Source organism: Vipera berus (genome assembly GCF_964194415.1).
Source record: "Vipera berus genome assembly, chromosome: 1".
NCBI classification, from domain to species: Eukaryota; Metazoa; Chordata; class Lepidosauria; order Squamata; family Viperidae; genus Vipera; species Vipera berus.
In genome coordinates, this window is record NC_138202.1 from 108,635,631 (window position 1) to 108,654,925 (window position 19,295).

The window sequence follows — 19,295 nt, forward strand, 5'->3', positions numbered from 1 at the left end:
AATTGGAAGGAACATGAGTGAAGTATTCTTTAAACCCTCAATGTGTGTGGCTGTTCTAGTCTAAGTTGCAAAACAATGGTGGCTATCCTTTCCTGATCAATGATAGAATACTTAAAAATATAGTTAGCACCCTGTTGTTCACTGCAGTACTGACAGACAATCCAAAGAAATATGTAGATTTCTGGTTATTGTCAGGCCCCAGTGCAAGCAGTCATAATTCCTGGGCCAAGATATACTGAGAATGGAGATCCTTTATCTTAGACCTCATAGTTTAAACAGTTCTGAAAGCTGTTACTTTATTTGCACAGCTTGTTTATGTGACTAACTGAAAGTAACACATCTAGAGCAGACTCTATCATCGTACCTGCTAGTTGAAACCATAATTTAAACGCTGAGTACAATTCAAAGAGAAGGACAAAGCCATATATGCAACATTCAACAGTTACATTCCAGTTTCTAAACTTCCTTGGCAAAAATCAGAAGGAGTCTGGTACTCCTTTTTCCACCTGACAAATTGTGTTAAAAGCTTATGCAGTTAATTAAATTTGTCAGAAAAAGTGCTATTAGGTTCCTTCTGGTTTTGCAACCAGAGATGAACATGCTTCTCCCTCCTACAATGTCTAAAATTCCTTGGTAAGCTAAATTAATTTTTATCAAGTAGATTTGAGATAACAACTGTAACTTAACAGCTGATGCAAAAAAAACCCCAGCATAATAATTCATGATCTTGTCTGCATTGATTATATTTCCAATACATTTAATGGAACTACTTTTGCAGAAAATTGGCAATAAAAGATGAAGACAGAACTTACATTACAACTTTTAGCTCGAAATAAGATCTGACTGGCTTCATTCCCAGTTGAAATGTCAGGTGCTTGCGGTAGCATAGCTTTCTTTAGCTCCTCCAAGACTTTGTTTTTGCATTTTAAAATTGTAAAAACTCCCATCATTATTTTTACGAGGGCTTTTTATTTGGGAGGCTTTCATATTTTTTGTATATTTAACACTGTTGGTTAACTCATGGTGATCAAAACATGGAAAATAAAGGCAGCCACGAAGTTTAATAAAAAGTCAAAAGAGACCCCAGAAATGCATATTTCCCACAAATATTCCCTAATAGGTAAAGAAAGAACAAGTGAGCTTTGAAAGTATGGAACTCCAAACATATTTGTGGCATTTGTGGTGCTGACTGGGAAAGTAAAAAGCTGAACTCAGAGGGAAAAAACTATTTCGGGGGATATCTAGAAGATACAAACTACAGGTAGTTCTTGATTTATGACTGCAATTGAGCACCAAATTTCTGTTGCTAAGCGAGACATTTGTTAAATGAATTGTGCCTCATTTTACGACCTTCCTTGCCTCAGTTGCTAAGTGAATGACTGCTGTTGTTAAGTTAGTAACACAGTTGTTAAGTGATTCTGGCTTCCCCATTGACTTTGTTTGTCAGAAGGTCAGAAAAGGAGATCACATAATCACATAATCTTAGAACAGTACAACCATCATAAATACAAGTTGCCAAGTGTCTGAATTTTGATCACATGATCATGTGGGATCTGCAATGGTCATAAGTGTGAAAACCAAAATCACCTTTTCCAGTGCCATTGTAAACTCAAATGATCATTAAATGAACTGATGTAAGTTGAGGACTACTGTATGTTCCTTTTGAGTGCAACTCTAATAAGTTTGGTAAGTCTATGAAGTTAATATATCTCATAAGGAAGATTTGATCTGCTTAATCTATAATGCAATCTCGATGCTTGAAACATTTATTGATAGCACTATCACCTTATAATCAGTTCTTAGCTCCCATCAATAAAACAGAAAACAGAGAACTCGATTGAGCAGTATACAGCATAATGATGTCTTGGGAAAGCCAGAAAAAGGCAGAACTGAGAAAGGACATGAATTATGGTGAAAAAGACTTGACGGGAATGTGGAGAAATTCCAGAAGGAATGGAGAAGAGGAAAGTGAAGGATTGAGGAAAGACCTGAGAGAAATCCATATGCAAATCTCCTCCAGGCAATTAAAAGTTAGAGAAGGTAATGATTCTTGGAGATTTTACTCCTTACCTGGCAATTTATGAGTACTACAGGCAGGCCAGCATCAGATGAAATTAATTATAGGGGGTGCTGCAATAGATGAGTAATGCCACTCTTTGAGCCAACTGATATGCTGTCAAATTAGCCCAAGTGAGCTTTAAGAAATAAAATGGCTCCCTAATGAAAGTAATTGCATGGGGATTTCATTTACTTTTAAGAAGGCAACCTTAATCTCATCATGATATGGGTGATGTTGAGGAAATATCTTTTCCACTTCAAGGCGTCCTCTTTAATTGGCTGTTGCAAATTTAAAATAGGATTTGGGGAAAGGCAGCAGAAGAGCTATTAGTCATAGAAGTTGCAATCAGCAAAACATGCCTCACAAAGGCAAATGAAATGCCGTTCTCTTTAGATTCTAACAATATACATTCTCTCCGGAAGAGATACTGTTATCTCTTACCACACATTCAGCAGATGAGAAATGCAATTATTCAAATTTAGTTTGGCCCAAATATTTTACAATCTGGATTTATTATTATTATGCTTGTCTTTACTTTCTGTATTAAGTCAGTGACTGAAAACTTCACCAAAACAAAATTTTATTGCACTGATACTGTAAATAGATGGATTTCTGAGTGCTCTTGTATGCAGATGATATGGTGATTTGAATGCAAACACCAATAAGGCTGAAATAGGCTCACTGGGTACTTAACATCTTTCTGCAGGGAATAACGTTAGCAACTGAACTATAATAAGCCTAATATTACATATTTTGTATAGTTTTGTATCATTAGGCAGCTGCAATTAAATTGTTCCCAACTCTGATAGAATCTTTATAGTACAAAAATTAGATTCAGAGAATATTGTAAAACAGTGGCCAAAGAGATTATACAATTCAAGCTCTTAGGAAAAGTCCTTGAGGTAGCAAACTGTGTCTCACATGCAACACTCTCAGTAGGAAGTAAGTTTCAATAATGATGGAATTTAAGGGTGATTAAAAATAATTAATTACTGCCACAAGTTGAATTTCTGTTCATGATGCTTACAAGAACATTTTCAGGCTTCATGGAGAAAAATTGATTCACATCAGACTCATCCCATAGGTGTTTCTGAGGATAGGATAAAACTCTGATTAAGAGAGAAGATACTTTATACTGATGTAGCATTTAATCATTAAGGAGCCTCCTTCATTGTAATAAATGTAAGTAGGATGTTCAAATCTGCAGCATCTGTTTGTAGAGAAATATCATAATGAATTTACTGTGGAATGTTTTGATATCCTTTCCTCATTGGTTCTATTATGAAAGAGAGTTCTCTTATAAACAGGATGTAAATAAAATGCTTGCTCATCTCCTTCAGTAAGGATTTCTACAACGTATTGTTATATCCCAGTGTTGTTTTAAGAGGGTTAGGAAAGATTCCAAAGGAATTTAGAACTCTCATTTGCATAACAATTTAAGACATATCACTTTCTCAGTTCTCTGCTCCTGTCCTCTATCCTTTCTCTTCCTCTCTGTGCAATGTCTTTTAGGGCTTCTAGTACTACATTATATGTCTCCCTATAAGATATATCTCAGTAGATAGAAACAATGATAAACCAATTCTTCTACTATTAGAAACTGTCATACTTCCAAAGACGAAACTAACCTACAAACACATATAAAGAAGATCTCAATGAAAACTACATAAACATGTCGTGAGATATGGAGGATCGTCTAGTCTCTTCTTCTAGTTGTTGTCTCTAACGTAAATTTAATCACAAGGCTTCCCGGTTTTTTCCACTCAGCTGCTGTTTCAACATTCTTCAACAGGAGTCTCAGCAGGTCCCCACATCAAAACTCAACTGGATTACCACATTTCAGCTGAGATGGGTCTTTTCTCAAGGGTGCTTAAAATTTCTAATTAAAACATTACCATCTTTGCTGTTAATTAGTTCAAAGAAAAATCAAACACAGAAATGCTCTGAAGGATAACACCATGAACATTCTTATGCGTTGGCTGAAGTTTATCACCAGCCAGATTGTCAGCAACTTTTAAGTCCCCAACTTTAAAACTGCATCATTTAACTGTATGTGTGAATTAAGCATAATGTTTGATCTTGGTATATTTATGCTCTCTTACAGATGAATAATCAACTTTCATTATATGACAGAGAGGTTTGTCAAGTTTGAGTAACTTTAGGATTTCTAGTAAGAGGAAGAACCTTAACCCTAACCTTCAACTGTGATACATCTGATTATTTCATGCATCCAATAACATTAGTGTCCAATTTGATTCATTGATAGCAGAGGGAGGTGGCGGTGGCAGTAATGATTCAAATTAAGTTGGCATACAAGCAACAGACATTTTGATAAAGTTTTCTTAAGTTCCTTACCAGGTCAGTAAAACACAGCACAAGGATTTAGTTTGGTTCACACTATGCCTCGGTGCATCTTATGATTGAACTTTTAACAATATTTGCTCTTTAAATTCACATGTAATGACCTATTCACTCCGTAATAAGAGGTAATCATGGATAAAAAGTTCATAACTGACATCCTTAAATGATTCACAGTGGATCAGGAATCCTTGATTCTTCTGATCCTTGATCAGTAAGGGGCAATGGAACAAAAAATCAGCTACTTTCATTATTTTAGAAGTACGTTGAACAACAAAATAATCAGATTCTAATCTTCAACCAAGATGTTGGATGGCAAAATGATGGTTTTAAGTGGTTGAAATATGCATATATAAGCTGTCTATGTTATATTAACAGCACAAATGGATATCCACACAGATAAATGTTAAAATGTTTTATAATGCTTAGTCTATGAATAGTTCTGATTGGCTGTCGTAAGCAACAGGCTTGTATAATACATTTTACTGAGTCAGTAGCATGAGGGCACTAAGTCCCACAGGAATGGCATAGAAGTTAGAGCATTCTGATTATAATAAGTTGAGTAAGTATCCTTAGCTGTTATATCTTTCAGCTACTGAAATGCAAAGTCTCAAATGCTGCAGGCTAGTGCCAAGCAACTCTTTCTAATCAGCAGCCTCAGTGGTTCTGAAATATCTGCATAATTGGGAATACATTTCATAAGAACCACAGCTAGTTAGAAAAGAACAAAAACTCCAGATTCTCAAGAATTGGGTCATGGAGAATAGTTTTTACTTTCTTTGGATCAGGTTTAATTCCTACAACTTTTTTCTAATATAACAAACTGTTCAAGACAAAATTGGCATTTGTTTTTCATTGGTTTTTATGGAATCCTTCAAAAACTGCTCTCAGTCTATCACAGAGCTCCTCAATAGTTGCTGGATAGACAATAACATCATCCATATACCACCCTTAACAACAACCACAGTGAATAGTAAAGGTCACCAAGTGGAAAGATTCTGGTGCCATTTTTAACCAACTTTGGTGGCCTCTCACTTAGCAAGAAACAGAGCATCTTGCACAGCATGCAAAATATTGTCTATTGTAGGCACAATGGTGTTCTTATTCCATATCCTTATCTCCTGTTCTCAGGTAGACATAAAGACTGATGTCATTAGTACTTGAATTTATACTTTTAGTATAATACCATTCTACCAACATTTTGTTTAATTCAGCTTCTGCCATAGCATAGAGTCTTAGGCAACAGGCACATTAGACTCATCCACTATGAGTACAGGAGAACATTCAGTAATTCAGTAGATAAACCCTTTGGACAACTGATAAACCCTTTCCACCAACTGATCCATCTGACTCTGAAATGAGCAATAGCCCTTATAATATGGTTCAGAGTTCTCTTTCTGAAGTCTACGAAAGGAAGGAAAAAGGACAAGCCATGGTTCTAAATCTTCTTTGATAATATACATAAAAACCATCAACGGTATCCAAGCCAACAATATAATAAAGCAATTAAAACATATGTAAGTGTCCGGCTACTCATAGGTTATTTATTTGTTTGCTTGTTTATATCAGCAGCCATTTAATTCTTTGCTTGTAAATACTGCATGACAGCATTTACTACAAATAAATGCCCATGAACTCCTGGTATCAGTCACCCTCTCTAACTGCTCCCCATCACAACTTATTTTTATTCAACATTCCCCAAATAAATTCTTCCTCATCCTCAACATCTATTGTTCTAAAGGCTTTAGAGACTTTCTACTGCACATACTCATTTCGCATTTCGTTAACAAGATTAATTCATGTTTTCTTGTAACAAATGCCATCTGTATGTCCTCCCCCCCTTAATATAGATTTATATTGTTCCCTTGAATAGTGCAATAATACACCAAGATGGCAAAAAAATTCTGCCTGATTTGACACTATATTCCCAGTCCCATTTTAGCTACATTTTGCTGGGTTTTTCATCACCTTTGGTGGATTAATCAAAGTATTTATAGAGATGACATTCATGCAGCTAGTAGGTGACTTTTTTCTTAAGTGCTTTCATATAATCTGATCATGGTAATGCTTTATCCAATGTCATAGCCTTTTTTTTTCTATTACAGATATTCAAAATGTTTGGTGAATGCATTTTTTCACCACTTGACCTGGAATGTTATCTGTTTTTAAACGTCCACACTCATGATTTAGCTAATTCTCTAAGTGCATTAATCTAGGTAGCCAAAGAGTCAATAGGTGCTTTTATTCTACATCCAAATTTCAACTGTTCCATCAAAACATTCCTGTATTGAGTTAAATATTTATGCTAAGCATTTTCACCTTGAAATAAGCTGCCTTTTTCTCCTGATTAATTTGAAAACTGAAAAGCTGAACTGAAGCTTCCAACAGTTTAACCCTTCAAATAGCTATCTTCTTTGCCCAGTTTGATAGGAATTCCATAACATGTAAATACCTCCATCTACAGCTTGTACTCTGTACACCTGTCATTTGCATTAAAATTCAGAAATTGGACAGCAACAAGACTAGAGTGAGCTATGCTTATGTAATGCTCCAGATTCCAATGTTCATCACTGATCACTGTATTCTTTCTTGGGGGAGTCTAAAGAAAGATTCCAGAGTAAGATGTGATTTAGAATTCCTTACTACGTAACACACTTAGATATAGTCTTCTCAATAATGTCTCAATCTTGTCTCCTTCTACATTCCATTCATAAGACCTTCCATCTCTGAAATGTCTCCTGGGACTTATAGTACTACACTGCATATTCTTTAATTGGCAAAATCCTTGAAACTTTGCTAGTAACTTGCAAACTATGGCTTTAGAGTTACATACCAAATCTGAAAAGTCTGTCTGGCTTTATCTCGGATCCAGTCACTATTAGGGAAGAATGAGGGAAGACTAAAGATCTGATTCATATGATTCATGTGCTTATTAAAGATTGTGTTACTTATATGGGTTTTATATAATTGTTTAGGAATTATTATTCCTAAATAGTAGAAAGCATATATGCTTGTTCATTTTGCTAAGAAGATATTATTGTTTTGTATATCAATGTACTGACAGAGTTTCCATTCCTATTTTCTGACTGTAGCAACAGACTGGTAATTATTATTATTTTTTAGAATTGCGGGCAAATCACTTTTGCAAGTTTCTTATAAAATAACGTAGCAAATAAAGAAAACATTTTATATTGGTCAAAAAAGCAAGTATTTTCTAATGGTACAAAGGTAACCCTGTAATTATACTAGAATGCCTCAATAACATCTGGATATTTTTAAACAAATTTATTGTACATATGCTCAAGAACCTCTTCTTATCTTCTGCCTTTAAACTTCTGCTTTTCATGTGCCATTATATTATCCCTTATTACTGACAAAAACGGCATTAGACAAGCTTCAGATAACATAAGACTCCAGGTGGAGCAGAATATGTTTATTTGATGTGCACTGTAATTAACCTGCATGAACATGGTAAGTTTGGGGATTGTTGCAGGATCTTGCTTCTGGTAAGTAGACCTTTAGGGGGAGAAAAGATTTCCTATTTGATGTTTTTATGAAGAGGTTAAAGACCTTCTTAGCATTTAAATGACTCTCCAGGAAGACATTGAGGATGATGCATTCTGATGACTGCGATAATAAATCAAAGCAATTTCCCTTAGACAATTGAAAGACCCCTCTCTGGTTGAGCTAGCAGAACATAATAGAAAGGAGTGGTTTACACAGGCCACATTTGATTTGTGACACTTGTAGACATTTGGTATAAGTTCCAAAGCAGTCTCAGCCACTCTGATGTATAAGTTCCTAAGTGCATTAATTTAAACATCTATAGAGTCATTGGGTGCTTTTATTCTATGTCCAAATTTCAACTGTTCCATCAAAACATTCCTGTACTGAGTTAAATATTTATCGTAAGCATCTTCAGCTTGAAGTAAACTGCCTTTTTCTCTTGCTCAGTTATCAGCATGGCGAGTTTTGTAACTTAAGCAACACAAACTGGCAAATGCTATTCAGGTAGTGTGAAGTGGCAATTCTTAGCTGCTTGAATGCAGCTGGGCTCACCGTTTTAAATCTGATCCATAGTATTAGTTTGCCTTCAGAGGTTTTCTTTTCTGATCTTTTTTTAAGAGTAAGAGAAAGAGAGAAGTCTTTGGCAGTGACAAGAGTTGAGAGGAACAGGATAACTGTGTAATCTCAACCCAGACGGGATGAAATGTTCAGTGGAAACTTGAGCATTTCCTGCTACTTGAAACTGTTACATTGAACTCCCATGAAAGCAAAACGGAGAGTTGGGTTGGAATTAAGTTTATTATATTTGCCAAATGAATCATTGCACTGAATAAAATAAGGATTTACTTCATTTATAATGAGAGAAAGACAGAGATTCCCCAGTCACACTGGTGGAGACTAGGAAATTAAGCAAGAACCTAATTGTCTCTTTCGCAGCAAGAATTGTGAGGAACCAGGTAGTGGCATAGCAGCAAGAAATGTGGCACAGGGTACAAAGCAGAGAAAAGATTAATTGAATTTAAAGTCAGAGCAAAGTCTTGAAAGCAAATATATTCACACCACTAGGAATCAGGGTGAGAGGAACTAGTGATGGTGCAAGAATAGGAATGTGCAAACAGTGAAATCATAAATACATAAATATTGTGCTGTTTGAAACATGGCAAGTCTGTGCACAAGTGCGTATAGTGTGAGAAAACTGGGAGTGCCACATATTCCAAAGGCAAGCAAGCAGCAAGCTGGCTGGTTATAAAAGAGTGTATAGAAGATGAGAGATTTCATAGGAAAAGGGGTGTTGAGCCATCATATTGTTAAGTAAGGGCTGGGAAGAAAAAGTGGAAGGGAAGTTCTTACCACATTTAGAAAGTCTCCCAGTCATCAACTCCATACAGTTAGTGGTGTCTACATCATAAGAGTGGAAAGAGGAGGAAGGGAAAAATATAAAAAAAAATGATTTCCGGAGCTCTATATATACAGTAGCAAGATAACAAAATTATTTCCTTGAGCAGAAAGCATATGATATGGGTATGGCATAGCTGCCCCAGATTCTGATTTTTCTTCTCTGATTAGTGCTGTAAAAGTATTTTGAAATCAACACTCAAGCCCAAAGCAAAGTGTTTCTCTGTTGCATTTCTCCTGTCTAATATTGGTGTTACAATAAACATGCAAACATTGGCGATCAGAATGTTAATCTTGATTAATTCCAGGCAAATGTTTTAAATATCCTCCCCATCAGAAATATAAATGAAGGATTTTAAATATGTGTTTTGATATTTACAATGCAGAATTGTGTTTCCAATCATAAGTGAATCATTGCCTTCATTAGACAACATAGACACATGAAAAGGAATAAAATATTTTGCTAGGCTGCTAACACAGCTAAGTCCTTCAGACATGGAGATCAAATTATTAGCCAGATCAAATTAATGTGCCCAACATGATGACCGGAGCATTCTACAACAAAAAGAAAAACAAGATATTACATGCCAAATTCTGTGGTCCCACTTCCCACCCAATGTCTGGACTATAAATAATAAAACATTTTAACGTTTTCCAAGTAATTGTGTTTCTGTTGAAAACAATTATACTTCTGACTTAACATTCAAAGTGGTTCAGAAGATGGAGGGAAAAATATATTTAATCATTCTTTAGATTAAGTTAGTGCTGCCAGCAACTTACTGCCAGAACTGCTCTAAACACATCTATAATTAAAAGAGATGGCACTAATCTCAGTCCAAAGGATGAAACATCTGTTCTTCCAGGCGTATGCTTTTCACGCGCGTGGCAGAAAAATAAAGGAGTATTAGATTTGCAGCAGAACTTGATGTTTTGAATTGAGTCAGGGGATGGGTTTCCTTAATAGTAGCACAGCCATAGCAAAATGGCCTAAACATTACTTGGATATAATTATATTTTGACACAAATTGAACTTTGCAGTTCAATTTGCAGTTCAAAGTTCTTATGGACAATAAGATGGCTACTTGAAACAATTGGTCGTCTTAAGGATTTTTGGTAGTATAAAAGAAGATATTGCTATCTACTCCTGCTTACAACTTGCGTGTTAGCTTAAGCTGGAAAGTACAATTGAACATATTGCATTTGCTTCTCACCTAGTGCTCTTTTGCTCCATTTTCCTCTTTTTTAAGCTTGATGCAAAATTAAAATAGTCTTCTTATTAGGCATTTTAGAAAACATGCTCCATCATAATCCTGGCAAAAACATCCTTTTGAACAAGATTCTAAATTATTTAATTAAGACAAAGTTCCATTCGGTAATTATTTTGCCGTTTTGGCTTCTGGCCCTATAATACCAGTTTCTGCTGTAGCTACTAGTGCTTCAGCAGATCATTATCTGGTATTTCTTGGCCACAATAAGTTGGCCACAAATTATTTATATACTTAAATAATTTATATGGCTGCCCATCTCGGGGCTTAAAACTATAGCTACAAACAGCGATCCAGGATGCTCAAGGTTAAACAATACCTCCTAATCATAAAAGCTGCATCATTGATCTGTTATTATAGGAATGGCTAGTACTTAGTAAATACATAAAGCAAGAAGTTGAGGCTATAACTCTATTTTGTATTCCACTGTACCGAAAAAGATGGAAGTCAACTGCACCCATTTCCCCTTCTTTTCCTTCCCCTATTTTCTTATTATCTTTGTTTCCATTTGTATTTTATATATAAACTTCAGTGTGTGTGTGTGTGTGTGTGTGTGTGTGTGTGTGTGTGTGTAATCTTTCCAAAGATTCAGAATCTGTGCTAAAAATTATTCAAACTTATTCCTAACTTTCTTGACTACATTTCAACTTTTCTCATGAAATAATCCCCAAGAGGTATGGCACTGCCCAAGCAATGTGAGGGATATTTATTTATGTTTTAAATTTATATGTCGCCCATCTCACTGTTGGAGGAACTCTGAGAAGATATATTCTACCACCCCCATTCTGTAGGTTATACACATGCTAGCAGAAATGGTTAATTTAGCATGTTCTGGGCTTAAGGTGGCTGTAGAACCTCTACTGATTCATTGCATGTTTGGGAGTATATTTTTGGTCCAGGCAATTACATGGCTTTTTGTATGTCTTTAATGTAATTATAATATATGTATTGTACCTATTGCATGACACCAGAGTCTTCTTGGAACTGGATAGCCTAATCAACTCAATTCAACCCAATATCTCTGAAAAATATTAGCTTATTAGTTTTTTAAGGGAAAAACAGAAAAGCAGAAAGAAAAGTATGCATTAAATCAGGGGTCTTCAAACGTGGCTCTATTATGACTTGTGGACTTCAACTCTCAGAGTTCCTCAGCCAGCGTTGAAGTCCACAAGTCATAAAAGGGCCAAGTTTGAAGACCCCTGCATTAAATGAACTTGGAGCAAGAAGTGAAATTGGACTGACTACAGATCAGCAAATAGATAAGCAAATAGCATCCCAAAGAACCATATATGAAGAAAAACTGCAGTTTTAAAGAATCAGCTGAGAAAGAATATACTTAAAATATATGCAGTATATTTTTTCTACAAGCCAAGAATTTAACAGAAATAAAGAATTTTATTTAAAAAGTTATGGGAAAGTTTGAAAACAATGTTGCTTTAACCATTTATCTTTATGGAGTACAGTCTAGTTAGAGGAGAAAGGCAACCCTCTGAAAGGCAGATGTTGGAGAACAGCAAAAAAACATCTGGAATATAGTCCTACAGAAAGCATCCAGTTGGTTACCATGAGATATCAGAATGCTCTACTATGGAATTTTGGATCAAAATAATCCTCAGCTATGGATACATGCTAAAACTGGAAACTCATTCAATATCTTGAAAGTTGTACAAATTTTCAGTGATCAAATGAAAGGTGAACTCTGTCTGCACATGCAGGGAGAAACAACATAGTGTTAGGCTAAAGTGAAAACATATTTTGGATATAAGTCTTTTCCTTTATGTCTAAACTCCATGGAAGCAGAAAACTATTCAGTAGAACCCCAATCTGCTGCAGACACTTAATTCCTGAGAAATATCCATGAACATACTAGGACAAATATGCAGTTTCATACAATTGTTTTATATAAGCAATCAAGGGGCATTTATAAGTCATCCCAGGGTCTTTCTAGGACTGTACCACCCATAGGTATCTGTACTTTGTTTTAATCCCAGAATCTATATCTGTTTCAATATATTATTCTAATATAAAATAACATTTCAACTTAAAGCTAGGATTCTAGGATTAAAACAAAGTTCTGGTGTGACAATTACTAGTGTACCTACTGACTCTTGACCCCTGTATTAGAAAAAAAATCCAGGTTTCAAGTCCCATGAAATAATATTTCACTTTCTCATCTGGTTGCTTCCAAGTCTGAATTTGTACATTCCTGTTATGGGAACATTATATCTACCCTCTATAAACAATATTGTTTTTATTGGTTTTGACAGCATTTTTATTTCATAAATTCTGAATGAGTGCATCTATTCTGTTAATAAATGTCTGATTAAATTTCCTATGTAAAAAGTTAGAAAGTGGTAGATACTGAAATCTATGTAGAGAGCTGTCAATTAAACAAGATTATTTTTCATATCATAGATAGAGAATTAAAAACCCACTAATCAGAACTTTCAACATTTAAATTGCATAAATGCAGAAATATCACATGAATGAATCATATAAACTTGTTTAAATATACCACTGTCTAACTAGGGCACTTCCCAACAAGCTATTTGTGCCAGTTCAGAGTCTCTTCTGAAAAACAGCATTTGCACAAGGTTGATATAGTATTTGTGAAGTGGGTTGCATGTTGGTTTATGTGAAACCAGAGAAGAAAAAGTCACTCCCCACTTTTTCCCCCCTCAATGCTACAACTGAGTAATATTTATTTTATGAAATGAACATATAGAAAGTTAACATTTTCATAAAGTCTGTTGGTAGAGAGACAAGGTCACAATTCATATTAATTGAAACATTATTTCTTTTGCAAGGATAACTTTTTACTAATTGGCATAAAGTTAGGCAGATTCCTTTTCAGTCCAAAGCTTTAAGGATTTCTGAGAGCAAAAATGCAACCCATGGGTCAAGATTCTTAGGATCATAAAATCATTTCTGCAATTATTTTCTATGGGCTTATTTTATTGTTAGCTCTATATTCTGCCTTTTGTTCAGACGCCCAAGGCGACTTACATAGGGTTGTCCCTTCCCATCTCTACCACAACAATCCTATGAGGTAGATTCACCAAAGACACCCAAGTGAGTTTCCATGGCTGAGACTGGACTTGACTTTAGGTTTTTCCAATTCCAGAGAAACTATTGAACCCTGATACCACACCGATTCTCCTAAAACCTTGATCCAAATGAGGTTAGCTAAAATAAGCAAAGTAAGTCCCAAGAAGCAGAAATGAGAATGAGAATGAAGACAGTACTTAAATGGAATACGAAGGTGTGACACATAGACACACCACTGAGATGAGATATATACAGAGAAAACCTGATGACCACCAACACAGATGTGGACTTGCAAAGAATGAGAAACCACAGAGACCAGTCCTGTTCTGAAACCCAGGTGAGCCAGTTTAATAAGCTGGCTTAGCAGACCAAACAGGGTCAGGAGAATTAGCCAAGGATCACCTCCATGAAGCCACAAGTCCCTGCTGGCAGTGTTTCAACTAGAGACAACATTCACAGGTATGTCGCCTAGGCAAAAGAATGCATCTGTTGATATACATTATATTAACTTATTCCCTTTCACAGTATTGTTTATTCATATAGAATAGCCAATAACTCACCTGATATAGCACCCGATTGGAAAAATGGGGAACACTATTTTGTTTCTCCAAACCTCTCTAAGAGGCTAGATACAAATAAAGTAATAACAACTAATGCAGCTTTTTAAGTAAATAATGGTTCCTCATAGACTATGAATTGATTATTAATTAGTTAGGTTGGAAAAACATCCTGCTAAACTGAATGTGGTCATTATTTCCTAAATAAGAAGATGGTGTTGGAATGTTAGTAGCATTCTTTCACATGGTTAGTCAACACTCATCTGATTAAAGGATTAACTCCCATTTCACTATAACTAGCAAGCAATACTCCTTGGAAAACATCTTCTTGTGATGCCTTTCTTGATTGTTGTTCTTATTCAGTTACACTTATTCAATTTGTTATAACTTAAAATTGTAGCAACACACAAAATGCTTTGTTTCTTGTCAAGAATTCCAACCAGGCGTTTGCTTTAATGTGAATTCACATGGTGTGGCAGTTGTTCGTTAACTTATTAGGTATCAACTACATATGGGAAGTTCATTCTCTGCACTGACTAGCCAAAACTTTAAGATTATAGTGCAGTCTAGCAGTAGGTCCAAAAGGAGGCAAGGAACAGTCTGGTCAGGCTAAAGTGTCATTGTACAGAAAATTGATAAGCAATCATTCTGCAATGTTAATTTAGTGGATTCTATCCTAATTCACTCTCCGTTATTCATTAGACATTCCTTTCCCTTTTACTAGCACAAACAATTACATATACAAAATTTGCCCATAGTTAAATGGCACACATTTTGCACATAAAAGATCCTAGCTTGGTTTATAGCTGAATGGCTGGAAAAAACTATGCCTAAAACCTAATATATCAATTAAGGAAGTTGGAGAAAAGGATTCAGTATAAGAACTTCCAATTATTTAAAAGTTGCAATATTTTGAATATCTTATCTTTTTCTATCCCAGCTCTCAGTTTCAAATTCTGTTTATCCCCGTGTTGCATTTCCATATTACATTTCCCTCCAAATGCTTACATAAATTATCTGGAAACGTTAGGATTGTCACTAGTCTATGGACAAGTCTCTTATTTCCCGAAGCATAGGAAAATGTTCCATTTAAATTGATGGCAAAACTGTATTTTGGATCTATTTAATCACATTTTCCCCATATCCTCCCTGTTAACAAATATTGCCTATAGTCATTTTGTTTGGGAATAACAACATTTACTTTTTGTGGCGGGGAGGGAAGTGACTTTTAGAATGTGAAGCACAGAAGAACAGGATTTGAAAAAGGCTAGAGAGTTTAGAAGAACTTGCAGGGACAAAATTGTGTTAGTGAGACTTTCAGGGAATGTGTCACCCCATTAAGAAAAAAGCAAAGAGAGCAAGGATAAGCTCCTTCTGCCTCTGCTTAATGATTTTAAGTTTAGAGAGCAGAGAAAATGGCACACTGATTCTTCAATACTAGTTCCTTCCAAAAATTAATCTTGCTTTAAGCTTCCAGGTAGTCCCATCTGCTTTCAAAATTCTATTTCTCCAGGAACTAAATTAAATCATTGCTTTTTTAATATATATATATATATCTTAATTGAATAAGTCCATTTGGTACGACGTTTTAAAGCATGTCTGTATAACGGACAGATCATTAGAAGGATACAAATAGCTGATGACACTTCCTGTGAAACAGGGACAGATGGCTCTTAGGGCAGGGCAGGCAGGGTGAAGCTATGGGTAGGAATGAATTTAGGAAATGAGAATTGTTGCAAGGCAAGCAGGGGTAGTGCAAATGGGAGGCAGGTGCTGGGGAGTCTTACTGGTTGGTCTGAATGAAATTAGTTTTCAAGTGCGATGTGACGTTGAAAGGTGCTTCCGGTTCATGCCCTTGCATGAAGCAAAGATAAGCTTTGGAAGCTACTTACCTGATAATTGTTGCACTGATGGCTGGTCGTGTGTGCTTAGCAATTGTGCCTGAATGGTTTCTACTACTCTCTTAAAGCGACGGCTTGGACCTATCAAAAAAGACGTTACACTGTAATAAGATAAGGCCAAATATCACAGAATGTTAAGTATCAGGGAGGAGATAGGAAAAAGCCTATTTCTTTAATTTTTCCATTCAGATTCCTTCCTTCTTTCCTTCCTTCCTTCCTTCCTTCCCTTTCCTTCCTTCCTTGTTCTGATCACTGCATTATCCATCTCCCTGCCAAGATTTTATTGGTAACGAACCACTGTATAGACATGATTTACTATCAGTGCATTTTATAGTACAGTATTTCTTCCACCTTAACTTTCTCACCATACTAGCCTATCTCTCTATTCAGTAAATTTGTCCTCTTTGGCTTTTTTTAATTCTTGCTTCCAAAATTCGTGTATCGCACTTCTCCCAAAAGTGTTTTTCCAAAAGACAATTGGACTTTCTTTGTTTTTCCATGAAGATGTTTTGCTTCTCATCCAAGAAGCTTCTCCAGTTCTGACAGTCAGAACTAAAGAAACTCCTTGGATGAGAAGCAAAACGTCTTCATGGTAAAACAAAGAAAGTCCAATTGTCTTTTGAGAAAGCACCTTTGGGATAACCATGACCTGGATGACTGAGAATCTCCATAGTCATGTATCTCACTTCTTTTGCCCATATGACATCTCATTGTTCTTTGAGATTTTAATTTCTCTCTCTCTTTTTGGTCTAGTTAGTAAAAATGACCAGTTCTCTAGGTGTTGTACCTTTGGTGGTATCAATAAAGGTAAAGTAAAGGTAAAGGTTCCCCCGCACATGCGTGCTAGTCGTTTCCAACTCTAGGGGCCGGTGCTCATCTCCGTTTCAAAGCCGAAGAGCCAGCGCTTGTCCGAGGACGTCTCCGTGGTCATGTGGCCGGCATGACTAGACGCCAAAGGCGCACGGAACGCTGTTACCTTCCCACCGTAGTGGTCCCTATTTTTCTACTTGCATTTTTTACGTGCTTTCGAACTGCTAGGTTGGCAGAAGCTGGGACGAGTAACAGGCGCTCACTCTGTTACGCGGCACTCGGGATTCGACCCGCCAAACTGCCGACCTTCTGATCGACAAGCTCAGCTAATAGCAATAGTTCATGATAGTTCTAATAAAGTTATACATTGTTTAATCATACTAAAGCTTCTATTTTCCTTTCTTAATTTTGCTGGTTTGTCTGTAGGTTACTACACATTTTTATGTGCCTTCCACAGAGAGGATTGGTTCATTTTAGGGATCCTGAATAGCTTTTCTCACCAACGTAAGCCAATGTGTAGGTTAAAGAACTATTTTTTTAATGAGAGCTTGCATAATTTATTAGCCATGAAACTAAACACACAATACAAGTCATTATTGTGTGAACTGAAAGGAAAAAAAAGTAATAAGATATTTTTAAGTGAGTAGTTTCAAAATGTGAGTAACATACAGAGATTTGTAACATACAGAGATTATGTCTACCAAGAATATCTCATGCCACTTGACCTACATAATAGGTCTGTGAAGTGCTTGATAATTTACACAACTGAAATTTTAGGAAGGCAATAAAATTAGATTTATTCAATGTCTGTACTGGTCAAGCTCACCTCTAGTACATAAAGTTTTATGGAGTTCTAAGACATTTCAGTTAATCCCTCTTATTTCAAGTATTGAAAAACACCGGCTTTCCTGGTTTTTTGTTCTTTTTACATAACCATTTGATTCTTTGAGGAAACACTAAATTATAGATGACGGACATCTTATATTAAGCTATGCAAGCTATACTAATTATTTATTCCCATGTGTCCATAAGATATATAAATAAAATTTTAAAAAGATAATTATACACTAGGAAATGGAAGCAATTACTTATTTCTAACACTCAGAGTAGTCTATTTGAATACTTTCGCATTAACATGTTGGAAAAATATTGGAAGTAGACCTTTTCTCCTATCTATATTCTCCACACAAACCCGGACAGCAGGTTTGAGGCAATTAATTATTTCTTTTAGCTTAATTTAAAATAAATAAATAAAAATATTTATCAGTTACCTGATAAAAGTGTAAAAGTGACGGAGTAGATCCCATTCTCTTTCTGGGCCTCCCCACCTTCTGTGTATGTAATGTCTACCTGGAACTTCACTGGCTTCTGGAAGACAGCAGGACCTCCTGTGGACTTGTACTCTGCACGGAAGCTTGTTTGGGAGATGACACTATGACTGAGACTGGGAATCTAGACCAAACAAAATGATAATTGGAAAACAATCTTGCTAGCCCGATAGGATCATCTTTGAAAAGTTTTTGTTTTTCCCCTTACAGTTTGAAAGGAGATAGAAGAACACTTTTCGGTTAATTCTGAAATAATTGGCAATGAACTTCTCATTTACTTACTTTAGGGTTGATTAAGAATCTACAAACACTATTCAAACTATATAGATCATCTATATTAAAAAGAAATTGCTTTCCTTCACTGGGACCTCTTTTCATCGTCCAATTATAATGCAATATTTAAGTTGCTTACCTATGTTTTCTAATTATATACAATTTCAGATACACTGCCGAATATGATTGGCAAACTACTGATGCTTCCCAGTTGCCTTTTCCCCACTTCAATCTTTTGTTTTAAAATGGCTTCTTTCCTCCATTTCTGGCCCTTTAAGATGTTGCTTTCTTTTCTCTAGTACAGAGGTCTTCAAACTCGGCCCTTTTATGACTCATGGACTTCAACTCCCAGAATTCCTCAGCCAGGCACACTGGCTGAGGAATTCTGGGAATTGAAGTCCATGAGTCATAAAAGGGCCGAGTTTGAAGACCCCTGCTCTAGTATGAACAGAGCATTCCTGAGCCAAGTCTTTTTAGTTCCTTATGCGATGGTAATAATTACCAGCTTCGTCTTTTCAGAGAAATGATCATTTGAATTCCTGTAATTGAATGAGTTTGATCACAAAATTTCTTTTGAATATCTGTGTGTGTGTGTGTGTGTGTGTGTGTGTGTGTGTGTGAGAGAGAGAGAGAGAGAGAGAGAGAGAGAGAGAGAGAGAGAGAAAGAGAAGAAAAGAAGGAACAGAAGGTGTAAGAAAGAAATATGTTTCTCCTCATGAGAAAATAGAAACTATGCAATTAGGAAATATATGGATATACAAGCAAATAAGGAGGAAATAATAAAAAACACAAAC

General features: G+C 35.8%; 1 protein-coding gene across 2 annotated transcripts in view; it reads right to left on the reverse strand.

Moving 5' to 3' along the window:
* The window catches only part of BRSK2 (BR serine/threonine kinase 2), a gene marked incomplete at its 5' end in the record, with an annotated part of 464,582 nt that overhangs the window by 15,632 nt on the left and 429,655 nt on the right, over nt 1-19,295 (reverse strand). The window contains 3 exons of one of the 2 annotated variants that reach the window (XM_081315318.1): nt 9,275-9,322; nt 16,082-16,171; nt 18,172-18,352. In XM_081315318.1, coding sequence (XP_081171444.1) covers nt 9,275-9,322; nt 16,082-16,171; nt 18,172-18,352 — 319 coding nt within the window. The remainder of the gene's footprint in view (nt 1-9,274; nt 9,323-16,081; nt 16,172-18,171; nt 18,353-19,295) is intronic. The other variant, XM_081315319.1, reaches the window with a different exon arrangement.